This window comes from Alexandromys fortis, unplaced genomic scaffold (genome assembly GCF_014885135.2).
Source record: "Alexandromys fortis isolate MF-2015 unplaced genomic scaffold, M_Fortis_MF-2015_v1.1 scaffold_20, whole genome shotgun sequence".
Lineage (NCBI taxonomy): Eukaryota > Metazoa > Chordata > Mammalia > Rodentia > Cricetidae > Alexandromys > Alexandromys fortis.
The window spans coordinates 15,750,449-15,773,702 of record NW_026067903.1 but is presented as its reverse complement, the minus strand read 5'-3'; the positions used below and the strand labels follow the sequence as shown (position 1 = coordinate 15,773,702).

The 23,254-nt window shown below is 38.7% G+C and overlaps 2 protein-coding genes across 3 annotated transcripts in view; one reads left to right on the top strand and one right to left on the bottom strand.

Annotated features, from left to right (window-relative positions):
- Positions 1-1,833, top strand: part of B3gat2 (beta-1,3-glucuronyltransferase 2) — an 84,539-nt gene extending 82,706 nt beyond the window's left edge. Inside the window, exons 3-4 of the mRNA XM_050134715.1 lie at positions 1,319-1,467; positions 1,547-1,833. Of these exons, the coding sequence (XP_049990672.1) occupies positions 1,319-1,467; positions 1,547-1,633 (236 nt within the window). The 3' untranslated portion in view covers positions 1,634-1,833. The remainder of the gene's footprint in view (positions 1-1,318; positions 1,468-1,546) is intronic.
- A 150-nt stretch (positions 1,834-1,983) lies between these two features.
- Smap1 (small ArfGAP 1) overlaps positions 1,984-23,254 on the bottom strand; it is an 83,007-nt gene continuing 61,736 nt past the window's right edge. For both annotated transcript variants that reach the window (XM_050134713.1, XM_050134712.1), the window contains 6 exons: positions 22,043-22,123; positions 16,490-16,580; positions 9,556-9,683; positions 5,749-5,914; positions 4,654-4,961; positions 1,984-2,910 (listed from right to left, as the gene is read on the bottom strand). In XM_050134713.1, coding sequence (XP_049990670.1) covers positions 2,776-2,910; positions 4,654-4,961; positions 5,749-5,914; positions 9,556-9,683; positions 16,490-16,580; positions 22,043-22,123 — 909 coding nt within the window. In that variant the 3' untranslated portion in view covers positions 1,984-2,775. The remainder of the gene's footprint in view (positions 2,911-4,653; positions 4,962-5,748; positions 5,915-9,555; positions 9,684-16,489; positions 16,581-22,042; positions 22,124-23,254) is intronic.

Here is a 23,254-nt window from a genome sequence, read left to right as displayed (position 1 = left end):
TTGAGCTTTCATACTTCCCTTGCTGAAACGGGGACATTATACAGTTAACAAAGGTGAAGTGACTTGGCCAGTGTGCCAAATGCAAGAACCTAGTTAGTAAAAACCAAAAGGCTGGATTCCAAATTTCGTGTTGCTTACTCGACAGAATGCACGGTGTATTTCTATCTAGTGGAGGACACTGGATTTCTGGGTTGTTTTCTGTTTTTTTAAACTTTGCTTCACTCAGCACTTCCTAGACCACATCCTGTTTGTGCGTGGCTAAGAGTTAACTATTTCCAAGAAGCAGCAGGGTTCAGGGTGCGTGACTGACCAATCAGGCGTGGTCTTCTCGCAGCTCTTCCACTACTGTCTGATGTTGTTACATTTCTCCAAAAAGCAGCAGAAATCCACTGCCGAAAAGAGGATATAAAGTTATCTATGGAGACATCCCTGGCTTGGCTCTCAACCCATCAGCTCCTGGAGGGCATGAGTTCTGTGTCACCTTGTCAGGACCAAAGGCTCAGGCTTGAGACTTCTAAAACATGTGTGGCTGGCTGTGGCGTGCATTAGGAATGTATTAAAGCAGGTTAAATCCTAACAGTTCTGTCATATAAACAAATCACTGGAGGGAGTTCATACTTCTTTGTCTTTGCAGCACTGAAGGCTGAACTCAGGGCCTCAACACATGTGAGGCCAGTGCTCTACCATTAAGCAATATCCTTTTTAAACAAACACTCAAATACAAAAACCAAATTTACCAAATGACTTAATAAGTGCCTGTTCTGATTTCTAAGCTCACTTCCTTCATGCTTAAGAGCAAAACTAATGATTATAAATTAGGTAATACTTACGTTTTGTATGACCACAGTACCTCTATCTCTGATGACCACAGTACCTCTATCTCTGATCTTCTCAATGTCAAGTCATTTGGAACAGTGCTGACCGCAATGATAAAGCACATTAATGATGTCAAAAGCAAGCAGGAAGGCTGGGCCAGCACTTCAACACCTCAAGGATAGTTGAGACATCTTTCTGAAACGCCTAAGCTCAATAATGCAGAGCATCAAATGTGGTGCCGTGGTGAACTCTCTGAGGATAGCAGCTTCTGAAATTTACTTTTTTTTAATTATCAACAGATTTGAACTCATATTGAGGTAGGTATCCTCAGAGTGTACAAAGTCACAGTGACTAATTTCTCTTTGAGAATGTAAGCAGGCAATGCTCCTATTCAAATTTGAATACCAAAATCTAACCATATAATAATTATCTTGTACTTTTTGACGTGGCACAATTACAAAGGGAAAAAGTACAACAGTAATTCTTTTTCTTTAATACAAAGGATTTGCTGTGAGTCTGCAAGTCATCTTGTCCAATCCTAAAGCTGTATTTAAGCGCCGTGGATCCCAGCCAGGGATGCAAGAATCTGACTTTCTAAAGCAGATAACAACAGTTGAAGAACTGGAACCAAAAGCCAGTAACTGCACCAAGGTACTTTATCATCTCCTTCATGTGGTGGGACAGCAAGTGTTGACAGTTCAGCTGCTTAAAATATCCCCTTCCCCTGTAGGTTCTCGTGTGGCACACGCGGACAGAGAAGGTCAATCTAGCCAATGAGCCAAAGTACCACCTGGACACAGTGAACATTGAGGTGTAGAAGAGGAAGTCTGGAATTTAGGCTGCAGCTCATTCAGGTATTGTTCCTTTCCTTCAGCCCTTCCTGTCAGCCAATGGACATCTGTTTAGACAGCTAACTGGATGCTACAAAATGTGTTGTCTTCATTTGTTCTGCATGTGTTCTCTAAAGCTAATTGGGAAGATATTTGTACATTGAAGCTACAGGACACTGGGGAAAATTCTGAGTATCTCCTGTCCTGCTGCTTCCTCCCTTCCTCTCATAATTGATGGAATAGGTCTTAGAACCTGATCCATGAGTATTTTGTCAACTAAACAGTCCCAACTCGTGGCAGTGTATACTGAAGGAAATAAAACCCACAAATAAAAAAGTGTGGATTCATCTGTTTAATATAGGGAAATAACATTTTGTCAATACTAGGCACCATAAAATGTAAACACAATTACTGTCATAAACCTGGATATACCTTTAAGGATTAAAAGTGGCTTTGTTTTAGTTACCCTGTGTGCATATAGTGCAGAAAAAGGGTCTTCTTATTAGCACTATGTACATGAGAAGAGGTCCAAATTACAAGAGGCAGCGAAAATTTGAATTGTTGAAACACTAAGTTTTACAGTAACATCCAGGTTTATCTTCCTTTCACTAATCACGTTCCCTGTTAAGCACATCTAAACAACAGCACAGTGAAGTGAGTGATGAGTAAAAGAATTTGATACACTAGAAAACAGTGCTCAGTGATACATTTACATTCTATTTATATGATTAAACATTTGATCATACAGTACCTTCCTACAGGATTACTGGCTAATTTGGGGGTGGGGTTTATACTGTTTACTAACATGATAACTACTTCCCTTATATGCAAACATTAGAGCTATAATTTTGAGAATAAAACCGATTATGCAAGTTAACTGAGCAGCTTCTCAATGTGGCTATGACATCATGGGAAATATGAGCAAAGCTGCCCTCCACAGAAGATGGTTTCTCAACCTGCTTTCACATCAGATTTAATCAGCACAGACCAACACGGTCAATCAGGTAATTCTTAATGTGAACAAATGGGGGAAAGGAAAATACATATGTACATGAATAAACGGGAACTAGATGCCTTTGTAGCGAGGAATGTCGGGTGTTGGATTTGGATGAAACTCTGTTGCAGCTTTTCACTTCCACAGTTGTGTGCTCAGAGTCTGCCCCGATGAGCTGCCCGACCACCCTGCTGTGGTGCTGGGGGGCTGGCCAAAACCTGCGGTAGGGTTTGCGCTACTGAGACTCATGCCAGCCATTTGCTGATTCATCTGTGAAACACATAAAAGGCTTAGTTGACAAGGATTACTCACTTTTCATTCTTAATTCTTTAGCTACAACCAAACTTTTCATCATTAATGTAAAATTTAGTCAAAACACAGAGGTAAAGTAGACCATGCCCAAATACCTCTCTACTGATTCAAGAATAACCTTGTTCTTTATTTTTTCCTGTGTTTAGCACTGCTTATGAAGTAATCCATACTTAGTTCACTTTCTGTATTTAAATTTTTATCCCAAAGATTAACAGCAACTGAAAAGAATACCAAAGTAATCCTCTAATTTGTTTGAGTATATAAGTCAATGGACTCTTTCAAATATGAGAGTATTTCTTGAACTGAGAAATTTGAGAAATTAAAACATCCTAAAAATATCCTAACATTTACAAAATGTATTCTCTATTAGCATGCTAAATGGATTTAATACACTTTCATACTAAAAATGTCATAGCATGTGTTTTAACAGCTAAGATTAAATTTTATATCCTATAAAATAAAAGATTACATGTAATTTTCTTCCAGGCTAGAGTCAGTATATTTATCTGCCTCTTACCTAGCCCAGTGGTTCTCTCACTACAAAGGTTGATGACAGACCAGGCAGGATTTTCCACAATACAGTTCCAAACCTATGATCAGTGTTCTTTTGTTCTTTCTGCAGGGTTTTTGTAAGACACAATAACCACACCAGAGCTCCAATGTGTCTAAAGGCAGGCAGATCAAATCTTCACTTCTGCTCACAGACACTATCATGGCCTTGTGATAAGGGCTGCGATTCTTCACTGGCTCACTGTAATTTAGCCTGAGCTGAGTGAACTTCAGCATCTTGGCAACAGAACAGCTATTACTAATGCCCGGCCAGCACTTGCAGTGCGTACACATGTGCTTTATGTACTCCTGTAAACCACAATTCTAAGATATTTGATGATTTTTCTAATGTTTGTTAGAAATCAATGTTCTGAAGGTAAAGCTGCTGGTCTTACGGGAACCAAGACACTAAGATGAAGGAAAGGAAATGAGAACCAGAACATTTAACTCAAAAGCCTCTGAACGCTGCAGAAAAGTCAGAAGAGCATTTAATTCAGAAATGGTACTCCTTGACTTAAACTATCCCAGATAGAGATGGAATTTGTCAGTGATACCTGAAGCAAGCAGAGTTTTTATTATCATAGGGACTCTTGAGCCAATGGATGCTCCTCATAAATCCATAAGCAGTAACCATATGACAGAGACAGCTTTGATCCTTCATAAAACTGTACTTTGAGAATATGAAGCTGGATTTCTTTCTCATTGGTAAGAGCTAACCAAAAATGATCCACGCTTACTAGTGAAGACAGACTGGTCTAAGTGAACGACTAAAAGACCCCACCCAGGAGCTGAGTAAAGCTGGTACCAAGCCTGACAGGTGGCAGATATGAGAGTGAGGTGTCTCTTGTATGCTGCCAAAGATAACTTCTAGCTAGTAACGATAGATTAGGCATGTTCACTATTATAACTGTTACAAGTCAAAATGGGAAAAGGAAAATCCTAACACTTATTTACAGAATATTCTTAAAATAAGGATGGTAGTGAGTCATTTATCTATCTGATAAAACCTCATGACACCTATAAACATTTGTATCTGATCAAACTTATCTTTATTCAATTCTTTTGCTACATCATTAGATTTCAAATGAACTACTCAGAATATACACAGGGTTTCCTGGACTTTGAGATGGTAGATAGTTTTATGAGCCCTACCTGTGAAAGGTTCCACTGAGGCTGCTGAGCTTGTGGCAGGCCAAACTTACTCTGTGGTGCACCCATCTGTCCCACCATTCCTCCTTGAGGGCCAACAACATTCTGAGGAAGTGGCATCACTCCAGTCTGTGTGTTTCCCATAAACCCATTGGGCATGGGCATGCCCACCATCATGCTTGTATTCTGTCCCATCATATTTCCTATAAGACCGGGAGCTGCAGGCACTGGCACGCCCATGGAAGGAAAACCTTGAAATGCAGTTGCTGCTTGTGAGGTAAATGGCATATTTGTGGGTCCCATAAACACACCTGTATTGTAAAAAACCACAAATTTTAAAAAAGAAACCAACAAACAAAACAAGAAGAGGCTCTTTTATATGGCTGCACTCATCTCCAGATACAGAAAAGAGGGTAACTTCCTGACCCTCAGAACAGATCTCTAAACAACCCACACCTCCACCTTGAGAGTCTGTTATTTCCATAATGCAGACAGATGTTCTGACTATGTGAAAGTGATGCACAGCCTGAGAGTACATGCTACTCCTGATGACACACACCACTGCTCTCTCATAAACCAACCAGGCGGGTAGTGTGGTGATTATTTGCTTTTATGAGGAAGTACGTGGGTGGCCACACAGTTTCAGTCTATATATGAGATGAGCTTATTTTGAAGGAAAGGATCTGATGAATTAAAACTGAATAAATTGTATGCTAATATTTTACTATAATGACAAGGCATTTCCAAATTTTGCATAATTATATATATTTATGTATAACTCTGACTGCTTATTTGTTTGCCTGCAGAGAAAATAGTGTACACAAAGCCAAACTTCATGTAAATACCAGTAATTCTTCAAAGATAATTCATGTCCTATAAACTTGTGGAACAGTATTAAGTGATATGTGACCAACTTGTCAAGTTTCAAATGAATAAAGTTTGTGAATCCTATATTGTTTAATTCTAATCCTTCATTCATTTCAGTTAAGTAGAGAAGTATCCCCTACCACAGGAAAATGCAACTGCCATTACAGTTTCAAAGGATGTACTCTATAATACCACTGTCATTCACTGGAAATAAAGTTCAAAATCAATTACCAGGAGTGCTTTGCTGTGTTCCTGTTCCATAGAGAGATAAGATGGAGTCTTTGGAGAGTTGTTTCTTTGCTACTTCTTCTGACTTTGTAGTCTGCTCAGTGAACAGATCCAGATCCCCAGATGTTACAGTAGACAGGGTAGCAGCTGCTGGTACAGAGGCTGTCCCCTGGGCAAAACACCAAAATAGTTAATTTCTACAAAATCTTAAGAGGAAAAATGGTGACATCTAATAAGATCAGTTTTGAGTCCACATACGAACATCTCGAGTGAAGGCGCAGTGTTAGTGTAAACCAAGGAGACTGAGCTCTTTTCTAGCCATATGCAGCAGCTGGGCAAAGCAGTTTTGCCCATCACATCTTGAGCACACTGAGTCTGGAAACATGCAGGTACAGTGTGAAGACGGACACTACTTCTCTCAAGAACTAGTGTCACTTCTAATAAAGAATGTTGCCACTTGCAGAACCAAAAGGTTCTATAATGGCAGATTAAACACTTTTACTTTTTCAAAAGCTACACCAAAGAATGTTTACGTACTTGTTCTAGGTCTATTTTAACAATACTAGAATGCTTCAAATCCAGAAGTGAAATACAGAAAAACTTAGCTACCTATATTCAACCATAAGCAAATCAACACAAGTAATTTAGACATTTACTACAAAACAAGCTTCCCCTTAATCTACTTATACAAGGACATGATTGTGTAATGACAGTCTTCCTTAATGATTTGTTTTAAATGCGAAAAAATTAACAATTCTCTGAAGACTCAAATGCTGGCTCACATTCTTCTGAAACTACAGATTGAGGTGAGTAGCGATGGAAGTTAAAGTTACACATTTACTGTCCTGGATAGAGCACTATGCAGGAAATTACTTTCAAAGCATTTTATTCCAACATAGTTAAGCAGAGCCATATTTTGAACCTATTATGACTAATTTAGCAAGACTTATAAGAGACATAGAAAAGACTATCTTATTTTGCAAAAGCTCTAAAATGTGTAAGAAATTAGACATGAGAGAATGCAAAAGCTCTAAAATGTGTAAGAAATTAGACATGAGAGAATACCAAAATAGTGTCTTTTAATCTGACTATATCTTAGTTACCAATGAATTATATCTTACCACAGAGGCCAATGGTTCCAAGCTGGACTGGATCCCTACTCTACCCGAGTGTTGAGATAGGTGCCCTTACATCTGTATGTCAACTGACTTCTGTCCAATGAAAATGAAGACAGGCTTTGTAACCCCAGGGCCTTACACAAGGTTAAGTACTTACTATTTATTATTAACACTGAAAGCAAAATGACACCAGTAAATGATCCTTTCATCATGTTTCACCTACGTGCAACACAGGAATCTACTCAACCCCTTGGGATCCATTCTTGATGAATGAGATTTCAACATGAAAAGATTTCCAAATGGTTGGGGAAACACAAATTTTGGTCTTACTGTAGAGCAGTCTGACGAACATTCTTCATGTGAGGAAGTATGACTATCGACCGCAACACAGACACCGGCTAAAATTGGCCAGTCTAAGTGGCACAGCTAGCAAGCACCTGAAGTCTGCTTATCTACTGGGCTTGCATTTGCTACCATTTTACCACCAGGGAGAAAGGAAACCATGTTTGCCTGTTCTCTTTCTGGCCTTTTGGAAATCCCAGGGACTAAATCAAAGGCAGCTATCGGCAAGTCTACATATGCATTCTCATATATTCATAACCTGTCTCTCCCCTTCCCTTCCGTGTGTCTGTAGACAGCAAAGAGTTGCTGTGTCCATCTCCTCCTACCCCCATACATGTACATTCTTGTCACTCAGCTATTTCCAGGCAGATGGTAAACCTAGGCTATTTAATATTTACACACGGGCAAATCTTTGATTAGAATTTACACATACTTAGAAAACACCAAAAGTCAAATAAGGTTCAGAGCAATTCATGATCTTGGTACTTGAACCCAATTACAGCTCAATTTCATATACTAAATGCCCACAAGAATTAACAACCTTCATAGTTCCAGCATTCATATGAACACACACTTCTAAGATACTCTTTACTGGCAAAGGCAATATTTTGAAAATGTACTAATCAGAATGCACAAAGCATAAAGGTTAGTCTTTGAGGCTTACCATCGGGCTACAACTTGATAAGCATAAGAGTTAGAACTTGATTACCAACTGGCTGGCCAGTCAATGAAGCTTTAGGAATCTACCCATCTCCCTACCACCCCTAGCACTGGGGTTAGACACATGCTGCTGTGCTCAACTTTGTATGTGGGTGCTAGGGATCTGAACTCATATGACCTCATGCTTGCACAGCACACATTTTATACCGAACGAACCATCTTCCCAGACCCCTAAGTCCCTGCTTTGACATGAGCTGCAATAGGGACTAAAAGGGCCAAACCACAATATGCTAGCTACCTTTCCTGAAATACATACTTTTGCTACACTCAAATTTGTTGACTCATTTTAGTCTAATTAATTCCCAAAAGATTAACTTTTCAAATTCAAGGCACGAACACAATAATTTTCATAAAAATATGTAGGATAAATCATTATTAGTCTCAATGTGACATAGACTTGTTTTTAAAACCTTTACATATTCCCACAGAAAAGGACTAATGCATCTCAAATACTTTCAGAAAACATACTGGCTACTTATTTGTAGTGTTCCAATGGAGGAGAGAATGATAATATTGCAGACTTGTTGTTAGAGACTTTAAATTGCACCTTGAAAGGTAATGTTTCACCTGAAGGAAACTATGTAATGCCACAAAAAAAAAAAAATCAGAATTTATTCACCATTAGTATTTTAAATATCTTATTGCCTCTTTCAAGTTTTTATTTAGTCATTCAAAAACAGCAAGATTCATTTTAAGACTTACTTAAAACCTAATTTACCTTCAGAGAAAATTAATATTTAATTTGCTAAAACTTAATTCAAAATGTAATAAAATGACAATGTTAATAGCACTGGCTTTTCAGAACCTGAAAACAACCTAAATGTCCCTCAACTGAAGAATGCATAAAGGAAAATGTGGTAGATTTACATAAAGGAGTACTACGGGAGTACTACACAACAGAGAAAAATAATGATATCTTGAAATTTGCAGGCAAATGTATGGAGCTAGAAAACATCATATTAAGTAAGGTAACCCAGACCCAGAAAGACAATTATCACATGTACTCACTCATAAGTGGTTTTTAAACATAAAGCAAAGAAAACCAGCCTACAAATCACAATCCCAGAGAACCTAGATAACAATGAGGACTCAAGAGAGACTTACATAGATCTAATCTACATGGGAAGTAGAAAAAGACAAGATCTCCTGAGTAAATTAGGAGCATGGGGACCTTGGGAGAGGGTTGATGGGGAGGGAAGAGGCAGGGAGGGGAGCAGAGAAAAATGTATAGCTCAATAAAATCAATAAAAAATAAAAATAAAAAAAAATAACACTGGCTTGTGATTTAAGGTCAGGTTGAGTTTGTCTCATTCCCAACCTCACATATGCATTCTAAATACTGTTGTTTCCCGAAAACAAAGGTTGAAACTTTAAGGATGGTGAAGTCTGACTGTATGGGTCATGTCAGTTTCTACTGTAAGTGCCTCTGCTACTTAGCACCAAAGTAGCTGAGAACTATACATCAACAGAAGGGACGTTGTTTGAGTAAAACAACTGTTTAATCAAAACTCCAAGATTAGTTTACCAGCCCTGCCTAAAGAACAGGCTTTCAGCCCGTGACTGCTCAGTGACAGTGATTTCAAAGTTCAGTTTCTGAAGTTGTCACACAGAACCACACTTCACTGCATACCTGAGCTGGGGGCATGACAGTGGCAGGTAAAGGATTAGAGATCATTGGTCCAAAAATGTCCAGATCATCATTCAGGGGTGGCACTGTGGTTGTGTTCCCATTGGTCACTGGTGCATCAGCAGGACCATCTGAAAGGAATATAGATTTTTGTCAATATAGAACCTCTTATATTACATGAAACAGGGTGTTTTTAGAATAATTTTTTTTTTATAAAAACAATCTAAAAGAAAACTGTGTTCCTTTCTACCCTAGGATCTACCCTCCATCCATCATCTATGTTCCTTTTTGTCTTAGGATTTACCCTCTATCCCAAAGAGAACATTTCAGTTTTGTTTGTTCTCCCAGAAACAGCATCCAGAATAACTCCATCCTCTTCTCAACAAATGTTTCACACTATTATTTCACACTATTCTGAAGACTTATTTTTTGAAATCACTAATCATTTTTTACCTACCCCCAACACGCACATGAACAACATACCAGATCCACCTCCTCTCTATCCCAGACTTCTCATTATATGGTATTTTAATAATTAGCTTTGGATGTCACTTCCATAAATATTCCTTTTTGCCACAAAAGCTACACATATACAGAATTATTGAAGAAACAACTCTTAATAACCTTAATTAAAATATTTCAACCTAGAAAATCAGCAAATACAAGTTCCCAATGTGTTTAAACATATGCTGTCTTTGATTACTATCTTTGGCATGTTTCACTGAAATTATTGCTTCAATTCATTTTGAAGGTCACTATTTCTAATTTTCAGTATTTAAATCAGGCAATAAGGATTCATTATCACCATTATTAATATCACATTGGCCTGGATGATTTTTGTCCCATGGAAGATGATACTTTCTCCAGGTATTAGGACAAAGAGACCGAGGGCTTCCTTTGTGTCAGAGTTTATGCTAGGGAAGACTCTTCTGAGCCCTAGGCTGGGGACCTGTCTTTAGACAGACCCACACTTCTACAAAAGCCATGGGTTCATGGGAAAGAAAGGACAGTAACAACAAGAATATGATCAAAACATATGACCAAAAGTGTCATCATGAAATCCACTATTTTATATAACTGAAGCCACATAATTACAAATACACCTAACTACAAAGGATCACTTAAAATTCTGAAAATTAAGAACCAATCTTCAAATAGTTAATTATTTGCACTAAGCTTAAAACAAAGGAAGAAAACATTTCGGTTTAAATACTTTTCCACTAGACTGTCCTTGTACAAAACCCCATTATTAAATAGATAGATAGATAGATAGATAGATAGATAGATAGATGGATGGATGGATGGATGGATGGATGGATGGATGGATGGATGAAGAAAGAAAGAAAGAAAGAAAGAAAGAAAGAAAGAAAGAAAGGTCTGTAGCAAGACGGTGGTGGCGCACGCCTTTAATCCCAGCACTCGGGAGGCAGAGGCAGGCGGATCTCTGTGAGTTCGAGACCAGCCTGGTCTACAAGAGCTAGTTCCAGGACAGGCTCCAAAACCAGAGAAACCCTGTCTCGAAAAAAATTCCCATTATATGTGTAGTTTAAAGGGAGGAATACATTTGGTATGATCAGCCCTCAACTAGTGAACAATATTGCAAAGTACTAGGAGTTAAATACACCCTCCTGATCAAAGGACTACTATAGCACATTCTTTACTGATGGAATGAAAGCCAGTAGAACACCAAGAGGCTGAAAACAATTTTTTTAAAAAAAAATTTAGTTATCCAAACAAGACATGGTGAAGCATAATAACTAAAAACAGAACATAAATCAGGTTCAGTTGTGTCTTATTTGTGCATTTAGATACACATAAGTAGGCATCCAGACAATTAGAAGTTTCTTCTTCCAAACACACAGCCCAGCCCCTACTACAAGATAAGGGACTGTATACACAGGTAATGAGACGTTACTGTGGACATGCACTGTGCTGTGCACTCCTCGCTTGACTACAGAATGGGGGGTAGGAGCAACCCTGGTGTAGGAGGTCCTTCTGTCTGTGTTGCTTTCATTGGTTGAATAAAGAAACTGCCTTGGCCTTTTGATAGGGCAGCACTTAGGTACACAGAGTAGATAGAACTGAATGCTGGGAAGAAGGGCAGAGAAGAGAGCTGCCACGGAGCTGCCAGGTCAGACATGCTGAATATTTCCCGGTAAGTCACGACCTCGTGGTGACATACAGATTATTAGAAATGGGTTGAATCAAGATGTGAGAGTTAGCCAATAGGAGGCTAGAACTAATGGGCCAGGGAGCGTTTAAATGAATACAGTTTCTGTGTGTTATTTTGGGTGTAAGCTAGCAGAACAGCTGGGATGAAAAGCAGGCCCACTCCTCCTGTTACAGATTGGTGCCTTAACTAACTCCACGTAAAACCTGAGATTAAGAGTCTCATGCTCTACCGACTTAAGCTAGCCGGGCAGGATGGAACAAGGGGCCCGCTCCCTTCAACACAGCCCCTTTGGTCATTAAGTGGATATGGTAGCTGGTAAACAATAAAAATAGTGGGAGATTCAGAATGCAAGAAAAGCCTCTAGAAAATGCAAGAAATTTAGCTGGGGACACCATAAAAGATAGCAATAAGGCACAGAGAATCCTTGAAAAGGCATTGGACAAACAGAAATTAGATCAATGCAGTAAAATGAAGAAAGTCTTTCAAAACCAGACCTACAGTTAATGCTTATAGGTAACTATTCACTTTCTACATTATCTTAACTATTCAAGCTAACATTTTCTAAACTACGTTGACTGATAAATGAAATTTCTGCTATCACATATAGCAGAAACTGACCAAAATAAAAAAAAATAAGGGTGAAATATTTCAACTACAGAAAAAAAGTGTTAAACTGGTATGACTTCTTATGTCAGGGATGTCCTGTGGTCCGCATGCTGCCCAACATGTTTGCTGACATGGCTGTTACAATGTCGAAATGTTAAACACTTCTGTTCACACGAACTACAATCATGCCCAGCATGTTTACTGACCTACTTCACATTATAACACTGAGAGATGCTTAGAAAGAAGGTAACATTTCAAATATGGCAGACTTTATCACCACCCCAATCACGAAGAAACATTCATGGTTAATATGAGTGAGCTTTCCAATTCTAATTAGCCTTGCTATACTATGACTGATCTGATTCCAATAATCCAAATGAAGACATAGTAAACAAACACTACTTAGTGTCCCATTTGTGATCCAAACACCCACGTAAATGAGAATTTATAAGCTAATAAGAACTAAGAATACTTTGTATTTAATGATATACATTAAATTCTAATATTTCTTCAATCTCCATTTAGTCCTTTTATCACCTCAAAGGTTTCTAACAATAAATCAAGGATTTCAAGAGAGGTTAACAAATAGGTAACCTGAAAAACTCAGCTGCCAGCTAACTCCTCCTTGCTCACAAACCCTATCTGTTTGTATTACAACTACTTCATAACACCAGGGCTTCTCGTCTCCAGTTCACTTATGAAAGAGACTGAAGTTCTCCTAACCAGGAATACATTTACAAGTCACTGTCCATAGTTCAGCCCATCACTGTTTTCAGAGTACCACTTAAGACAACTCATGAACAGAGAAGCCTCCTTCACCAACTGCCCTGCTAGCTGGATCTGCAACTTTCTCCTACAGACCAGTTCCAAGTGTACCATCACATCATCCGATGGGTTCTCCAAAGTTGTCTGCTCAATGAAAATGCAAATGGACTACAGCTTATAAAATATGATAGATAGATAGATAGATAGATAGATAGATAGATAGATAGATAGATAGATAGATAGAAAGAAAGATAGATAGATTAGACTCCATTCCCCTGCCCCTACCCCTATAATAGGACAATACATCTAAAGAACCATCTATATGTATTTATTTTTTGCCTTTTTTTGCCTTCCAGTCTCTCTCAAATTCCACTATCATTCTTCCATTCCAAACACCTTGGAATGTATTCTTGTTATCTGTGTTGAATGCACTGACTTCTCAACCTTCACTATGCTTCATCAACCAAAAACACAAGACAACTGTTTCTTCCTTCCTCTCTTCCTTACTTTGTCTACATATTTGATGGCACTTTAGTGGCCTTGTCACCACTGAAATTTAAGTAACAATCTTCAGGAGACTGCATGTGACCTGCTATGTGCTTCTATACCTGTCGTAAGCCACACGTTGGGGTGACTTCTGCTGCGGTACAGCCATGACTGGTTTGTACATTCTAGAGTAGGGGCATGGGGATTAAATCATTAGGTAGGAGGAACAAAAATATGAAAGAAACACAAAGACATAGGATAGTACCAGGAAGGAAACCAGTAAATACTGAATACTGAATTCACCTGTGTTTATTTTCCATACGCTTTTATACCCCAATACAAATAGGGGAGGGAGAGAAGGCAAAAGACTACTTTAACATGATACAAAGGACAATCAGAATGGTTACTTGTTTCAATACTTGAGACAACAAGCCATTATTTCCCCAGTAAAGCATTTGATGTTTTGGGTAGGATATGCAGTGAACACAACCTAGATCTAGTATCCTGTGGGCAGCCATTCCCTGGGTCAAACCTCCTATTTTAAAATGAAGGAGCAGGAACAGGCTTGAATTCTCTGACCTTTGGTCAGGGTGAAGCAGAAACACCTCTATGAGTCAACCTAATGTCCAAACCACCAAGTAGCCACACCCTAGGTCAGGATTTCTTGCTTGTAGTCACAGCTGTGGTCAACTTTGAAGGAGTAAAAGTAAGCTCAAACACTGGTGGGGCAGGCTCATAGCCTCCACAGATCCCTTTGCCATAATTCACAGCAATGGAGAACTGCGGCTTGCAGACTGCATTTGGTCCTCTGCCTTTCTACAAATAAAGTTTAACAGAACATAGTCTATTCATTCCTTCCTAGTCACCTTTCTAGGTCTTTTATCTCCTGGCCTCTAAATAACTAAGTACCATAGGGCACAGAACTTAAACCTCTTTTTTTCTTAAACCTCTCTGTTTTCACTTTGTTAATGATCTGGTCTAATTTCATAACTGAATAACACCTACAAGCTGGAAACATCCAATTTTGTATTCATCGTCTGGGCCTCTCTTTAAACTCCTAAGTCATCTAAATACCTAATTAAGATTTTCTTCTATTTGAATTAGCTTTTTAATGTAATAAATATTTCCAATTAACTATGGTCAAACAAAACTCCTAATCCTCCATCCAGACTTCCTGCCGACTTTCCCAATTCTACTGCAAACTCTATTTTCTGAGTGTCCAAAACAGATTTAATGCCACCTTTAACTCTACCTTTTCTCATATTTAATTAGCCAACAAATGCCACCAAACCTCAGAAAACAAAAGGTCTCATGAGAGAAAAAAGAGGCTTTAAGTTAGGATGGAGCAGTAGACCACACATGAAAGTGAAAGAGGGAATAGTGGAGATAAAAACAGTTTAATTAGTATAGGGCAAGAGGCCATCCAAAACTAAGTGTGTATGGAAAAAGCCATAGAAAACCTCACACTTGATAGTTAAACTAAACAACAAAAAGAGTAAGACTGACTTTGACAAGAGGTACCCTGCATGGGCAGAGCTCTAACACTTTTCTGGGAAAACCCTCCCATGCAGTAGCAGAGTTGCCATACTGGCATTGGGGAAACCTTTCCTGGAGCAGAGCTGTAAGCTGCTATGCTTACACTGACTTTGTGGTGTACCTTGGCTCCCAACTGCCAGGATACCTTTCCATCCGAGCTCCAATGCTTACAGTTCACAAAAGAGATTACATATGTGATACTGTAAACTTGTTCAAAAGCTCATGGCTAGGAAAGTCGGAGGCCCTAGTAAGGAAGGCACTGTTGGGAAGTTTACAAAATCAATGTGATATGCCTAAGAAAATGACTTCTAAATATCTGTTTATACCCACACATTTCTGCAGGTGGTCAAGGAAGCTTCAGTTTGCAGTAAGTAGTGATTAATGCAGAAACTTCAACAGGTTAAAGTCTGAGGATAAGTGGCTACCTAATGCTCAGTTACAAATGAGGTATCTGTATTACCACTCCAAAGCTCAAGTAATATCACAGAAGAGGGGATGAAAGAATGCAAGAGGCAAAGGAAAGGGATGGGATGTTGCAGAATGCTGTCTTCTAGGAAAGACACATCCAATAGGCTACTGAACACTCAGAAGCTGTAATTAACTACACAAGATTGGCCTCTCAACATTTCATCATGGAACATGAGGGGTACACGAGGCCTTGCCCTTCTCTGAAGGGCTATGGGCACTTAATAATTGCTGTGGGAGGGAGAGACATTTTTTTTCAGTGGTGAGGTCACTGGTGAGCTGATTGCATCTTATAAATAATCCCTTATCCATACTCCTATTAGTAACCCTAATTAAACTCTCTTATAAGACATGGAAGTAGAAGGGAGACACAGAAGCGGGGGGGGGGGGATCAGGGAGGGTAAAGGAGAGGTGAACATGGTTAAAATACATTGTGTACATGAAAATGCCATAATGAAACTATTATTATGCATAATATATGCAAAACAATTCTTAAATGCATTGCTTAAGTTAAAATTAAATTAAAATTTGAATTTATATATTTGCTAATAAGGTTATCAAGAATTATTTTACTAAGGGGGTGGGAATCCCCCTATTTTATTTTAATTGAGTGGGGCTAGGAGGAAGAAGGGCATGACTTACTGTTTACTTAATCTTGAAATGTCACATCTACCAAGCTTTTGAAGGTTACTTTGATATCTTTCCCCCCAAGGAATTCATTACTTTTATTTCAGTAAAGAACAGAGCTGATGGACACTGGTTTTCCTTATTAAAATGTGTCTTTTCTGTGCGAGTTCAGCATACTTATTGGACCATTTCAAACCACATCCTTGATATAATACTGAAGAACTGGACGCCATGTTCATTTCCGGTAGGCTTTCAGTTGTTTTACGGTCCATTACTTACCAAGTCCTAGAAGATCAACAGTGGGCTCTGCAGCATTTTTTGGGCTGGTGCTTTTCTTAGGCTCAAGTTGTTGATCTTCTTTCTTCTGTACCTTTGAAGTATATCATTAGATTAATTGATAATTTTATTAATCAAACCAATCTTTTAAGTTTCACTTATGCATAATTTTCATGAAGTCAGCATGAGGAATCCTAAATCACTTATTATTTTTTTAAGCAGGTAAACATGGTCTTTGAATTTACAATAGTAATTCTTACACAATGAGACCACTGAATAGCGAATACAGAAGTTTAAATTTCATTATTTATCTTTCCCCGTAGTACTGGGAATTGAACCTGTCACCTTATACATGATAGGCAAATGCTATCACTGAGCTATATTCCAAACTCCTTCTTCTTTATATTTTATATTGAGTCAAGTCTCATTAAGTTGCCCAGGTAAGCCTTCAACTTGTAGTCTGCAACTTTCCAAGAAGCAGAGACCACAGGACTGCATCGCCAGGCACAAATTTTTATACTTTTATCTCTTCATTTATTTTGTGTGGTATGTATGTATATGTGCATACCATGACATTTGTTGAGTTCAGAGGGAAACTTTGAGGGGTCAGTTCTCTCCTTTTACCCATCCAGGGTCCAGGTTCCATTCAGGCTTGGCAGCAAGTGTCTTTACCTGCTGAGTCATCCCTCCAGCAAGTTACACTTTTAAGGAACTGGATCACATATTATTTTCTAGCTGCTACTAACTCTTGTTAGTTGAGGTTGGAGAGGAAAAGAAATTGAGCACAGGTAAATATCAAAGTATTCTGACAACCACATCGCTCTTTATTTCACCATCACCCTCTGACAGTTCATACTGAGCTCAGAAGTGGAAAACGGGACATGTAGAATCACTGCACTGTAACTTATTCAGCTTCCATAAGCACCACAGACTTTCTTTGCCTTTTAATAAGGCAGCGATCTCAATTTGTGGGTCAAACAACCATTGCACAAGGGTCACCTAAGACCATCAGAAAACACAAATATTTACATCACAATTCTTAACAGTAACAAAATTACATGTATGAAGCAGCAACAAAAATAATGCTATGGTTGGGAGCCACCTCAACAAATGGAACTGTATTAAAGGGTCACAAGCACTAGGAAGGTGGAGAACCACTTATTAGAAAACCTGAGTTAACTATGTAAGGGTAAAGTTAGGTGATCTACAATTTACTGAGAAAAATTTTTCAGCAAGTACTTACATAAGTAAATGCAAATAAAGCAACTTTATAAACTTTATGGAGATTCCCAACAAGTAGGAGTCCCATTCAAATTACTAGTGTTATCAGCAGAAGCTTCGCTGCCCAGTCTTTCAGTAATTTACAAAGCTACTTCACAGACTGAACAGAATAAAAGCTTACTTTTCAGTCACCCTGTTTTTGACATTTCTTGTTCTTTTAAGTAACAGGTATAAAAGCTGATCCTCAAGAATGAGATACCACTGCTCCTTAGCTGGCTAGTTAATGCAGACAACAGCACATAAGGAATCTAAACTGCTGAATTTAACAAGTAGAAAGGGTGGGAGGATGAAAACTAAACATCTCTTTTAGATACATCAGAGAAATGAGGTCATAAGGCAAGGGTGTGTGTGTGTGTGTGTGTGTGTGTGTGTGTGTGTGTGTAAAGGCAAGGATGTGTGTGTGTGTGTAAAGGCAAGGGTGTGTGTGTGTGTGTGTGTGTGTGTGTGTGTGTGTGTGTGTGTGTGTGTGTGTGTGTAAAACTCCCAAACCAGAAGCCAGGCAGACATCAAGAAACACAATGTATGCAAAAGAAACCCACTCTCAGGGAGGAAATTCTGAACTGTAACTGGCATGTTGCTGGAAGCCAATGTGGACATGCCTTTGAGATTAAAAACTGGACTTCAGAATGAGTGTGTCGAGGCAGGAACTGTTCACTGCTGTGTTCTAATAACCTGTTACAGTCTATCTACACTGTGTGTATATGTTACATATTAGCTGTCTTCAGTTTTAGGCATAAGGCAGACTACTTTAAGGATACTTGTAAACTAAGATCATTTCTTGGAATATTACATTACAGGTTTATTTTGTTTGTTTTGTTATACATTATTTTTGATAGCATCTCACTATGCAGCCCAGGCTGGCCTCAAATTCCTACTTTCCAATTCTGGGTGCTGTCATTACAGATATGCATTATCATACTCAGTTAAAATTAAACTTTAATCATAATCACTGAATTTTTCCTGATTCCAAAGTCCATATTCTTTTTATTATACCATGTTGCCCAAATAAACCATTCTTAACGTGCTTTTTGGTTGACAGCAACAAGAACAGTAGCTAATACAGTAAGGCAGTAATAAGCTCCTTCCCAGCCACCCTTTAGAAAGATGACTCCACCAATTATTACATGTGACCTTGAGCCAGCTTTTCTTTATGAATTTTCTATCTCTTCTTTGCATTAATTCATATTAAATTTGCATAATCACTGTCCTGAGACTTCCCAGGATTACTGTCATCCTTAAGTGGCACACATGAAATGCTTAGCACAATCAACAGCACTTAGTAGAAAGAAGAGCTGACTCTCTGCCCTCCTGTTCCCCCACCCCCGGTTTTAAACTTCATTTTTTTTTTTTGTCTTTCACAGCATGCATCCCAATCACATTCATCTCCCATCTCTTTGTATCTGTCCTCTGCTCCTTTAATACCCCCAAAATAAAACAAAATAAAATTTAAGATTAAAAAAGTCAAAAATTAAAAAGGAGGGAAGGGAATCCCTCATCATGAAAATTGCAGTGAGTGACACAGTAAACCCCTTTAGCCATACATCTTTACATGCAGACATTCATTACAAAGAATCACTGGTTTGGTTTGATGCCTCTGGTCTCTACTACACTATCAATACTGGGACTCTTCCTGGACCTCTGTTGCTGCCCTGTGTTGTGGAGAGATCCGGTGACTCTGGATCCAGCAGATCACAGATGGCGTGGATATTGGGATGGGTCAGCACTTAACTCTGGTTCTGGGCCTGGGTAGTAGAGGGATTGGTCAGCCTGACAGCTCTCCCCTGTCTTTAGCACCAGGGTGAGTTCTCTAGCATTTCACTGGCTAGTTCACCCCTTGCGGGGTCAGTTCTCCTGTTTTCACATCCTCCAGGTTGGCTCTCCCACACCTACACCTTCAGGGCGAGCTCTACTGTGTTGTCCAGGTGAGGCGCAGGGGCCACTCTCCAGAGTACTGCAGCTGATGAGGGGCAGGGACAGCTCTCCCATCTGATGGTGTGAGGGGGAGGGATCTCTCCCCTGCCCATGTGGCCACAAGACAGACGGGGACAGCTCTCCCATCTGCCTCAGGCATTGATGGGAGGGTGGGGGAGACAGGAGGCAGTCTCGCCCCTACCCATGCCGCCACATGACAAATACATAATGTCCCCTCTTTTCTTAATCCCCTTTTGGATGGTAGAGAATAAACTGAGAGTGCACACAGTATATTATTGTTCACAGTGCATGCAGGGAAGGCAGATGCTCAGTAAATCTCAGCTTAGTCACTACTTAACAGCTGTGTGACTAGGAATAAACTGCTGATCCTATATGATTCAGGTTCAAGCAAAGAATGAAAAAAATAAAAAAGTCATACCAAACTCAAAGTACCATGAGGACTATGAAATAATACATTTAAAGGCTTCAAAATGATGTTTACACTACACTGGGCACTCAGTAAAGTTCTAGATGGTTTCATCCTTTTCAACAACACATCTAATTTAATTGTTGAGCCTTAAATCTTGATGCACTTAACTGGAGGCTTTAGCTCAGTGAAACTACTTTCTATCAAAGCATTTTCTGAGAAAACAACTCCTTTTTTCTATTTAAGAAAATTTCTAATTTACAAAATAGGATTGTGAGCTTGCATGCTTACTGAGCAAAAGTCTTTCTTTTATTAAGTAGGAAATGGAAGCTTTTACACATAAAGTAATTGGATTTCTCCCTTATTTTATTGCTTCACTTGCAATAAAACGTTAAGACTTTAAAAAACATTTCAGAAATTCCATGGAAAAAAGTGTTTTCAATTTACTACAAAGCCTATAACATATTGACTTTATATATATATACACATACACTTTATCATTTATTTTAATAGTATTAAAAAGCTATTACGACTTCAGTGGGTTCCTCATGCTAGACTTCAGGGTATTTTAGTATATAATTATTTATTACTGTCATCTTGTATAGCTTTCTATAAGACAAGACAATACTTCATTTTAGCTACTCAATGCTTCTGGTTTAAACTATGTAAAATAGTAAGAACACATCAGACTATTTAAGCTGTAAAAAAATTCTTATCTCAAGCTAATTATTTGCCCAGGCATATCTTACTTGTTTTTGAGTCCCACAAGTCTATATGCCATTTATCAAGAAGATGTAAAATCAAAGGGAATTAATCATTTTCTTTCCATATTTTCACACATGAATGATAAAACACATTCAAAATCAAGGCACCAGAATTATACACCCAATTCCTTTGCAAATATGATGTTCTCCTTAACTCTAGCTTATCTATCATACCTTTCTTACCTACTACTGCCAAAATAACCTTGCAAAAGAATGTCTCTCAATTAGGTGCACCACCTGCTTTAGAAACTCAAGTATTAGGCAGGTGTGGTGCCACACATCTGTCAGTCTAGCACTTAAGAGGCCCAGGAAGAGGAGGTAAGCATTTAACATGGGGGGGTCACTGAGATGGCTCGGGAGGTGTCTACTAAAGATGTCTGTTTCTAAGCCCGGCTGACCTGAGTTCAATTCCCAGAACCTACACGGTGGAAGGAGAGAACCAACTGCAGCAAGTTGTCCTGTGACCTCCAACCACCCTGGTGGAAATGCATACACTTGCTATACAGCACACTCACACAACACATCAATTCAAGTGTAACTTAAACATTTAAGAAAAGAGCTTGAGTTGGCCTGAGCTACAGAGGGAGGGATGAGGAAAGAGAGAAAACAAGAACAAAGTGTATTCCAGGGCCACTCCTCATGAGAAGAATAAATACTGTGATATGAGTTCACGCTCCTGTTCTGGCCTTACTTTTCACTGCTCCTCATACACAGACACAGATCTGTCCAAACTCTCACTTTATTTCTGGTTTCCAAGACCATCTCGAGGCTGCCTTTTCGGTCTAGCATCTTCTTTCTTCCACACTAAACTACTCATGCTTCAAGATCTAGCTCATATGTTATGAAGCAGAGAATCCTCTCTGAGCTTTTTCACCTGTGACCTTTTCATTTTGTAAACTTACTCCAGCCTCACTGTACATGGCAGCTAAAATCACCATTTCAGGGTCACTCAGAGGAGAATACTTGCTTCATAAGGATCTGAGAACCCACACGTATAACTGAGTAGAAATCACATAAGAGAGGCTCATGAGGCTATGCTCAGTATGGAGGATTAACTGCATGATTAGTTTCTGAAAAGCTAATAATTGGCATTTCATAAATATCCAGAAAGTCTTTAATATAAGCATATAATAAGATGATAATCTTAGATTTTTTTTAAAAAAGAAATTTTACCTTTTCATTTGTTAGTGGTTTGGCAGGCTTTTCTGGCTCCTTTTCTCTCTTTTTCTCTTCCTTTTTTTTTTCCTTTTCTTTCTAAAACATAGCCCAAAGTTTTCATAAGTTTACTTTTTAAAACAGAAACTTTTAGTTCATTTTATTCATTGAAACCATCATTTGAGAAAAGACAGAAATATCAAGTGCTTACATTATCCACATGCTACTGAAATCTGAATGTCAAAAGCAATTTCATTTTTTCATTGAGGTTAGATACTAAACACAATACAGAGGATTACTCAAAATTTCACGAGTGAGACAATTTAAACTTCAGGATTTGTTTTAAAGGGTAAGAACTCAATTCAGCAAATTCTAGTACATGTTTATATCAGGCTAATACTTTACTTCTTACATACATAAGAAGTAAACCAATTGATAGGATGGATTTTTTTTCTTTTTCTTTTTCAAGACAGTGTCTTACTCTGTAGCCCTAAATGTTCTAGAATTCAACCTTTAGACCAGACTGGCTTGTTACTCATGAGATCCATCTGTCTTCGATCCTGGCATTCGGGACGCGGAGGCAGGCAGATCTCTGTGAGTTTGAGGCCAGCCTGGTCTACATAGTGAGTTCCCTGTATCAGGGGTGTGTGGGTGGGGGTAAGAGATCCACCTGCTTCTGCCTCCCAAGTGCTGGGATTAAAGGTGTGCACCACACACCCAGCAGGACAGACTTTCTTTGTGATATAAAGTAATACTATATCAGAAAAACACAGGAGTTAAAATACAAAATCATCTTAATTTAAAAAGTAACACAAATTTTTAAGTCATAATTTTATGCTTTTAAAAACTAGTATAAAGGGGCTGGACAGATAGCTCAGTGGTTAAGAGCACTGGCTGCTCTTCCAGAGGTCCTGAGTTCAATTCCCAACAACCACATGATGGCTCACAACCATCTGTAATGAGATCTGGCACCCTCTTCCGGCGTGCGGGCATATGTATACATAATTAATAAATAAATCTTTAAAAAACAGTATAAAGATTTTCTTATTAAAAGTACTAAGGACAGTACATGGAGCCAGATTCAAATATTGGTGCAAATAGTTGGGAAAAATTATAATAATGGTATTATGGTGTTCACCATTTGTACTCCATGGAGAATTAAGAACAGTAACAACAAATCTTAAAGGTCGAGAGAGAGAGAGAGAGAGAGAGAGAGAGAGAGCGAGAGCA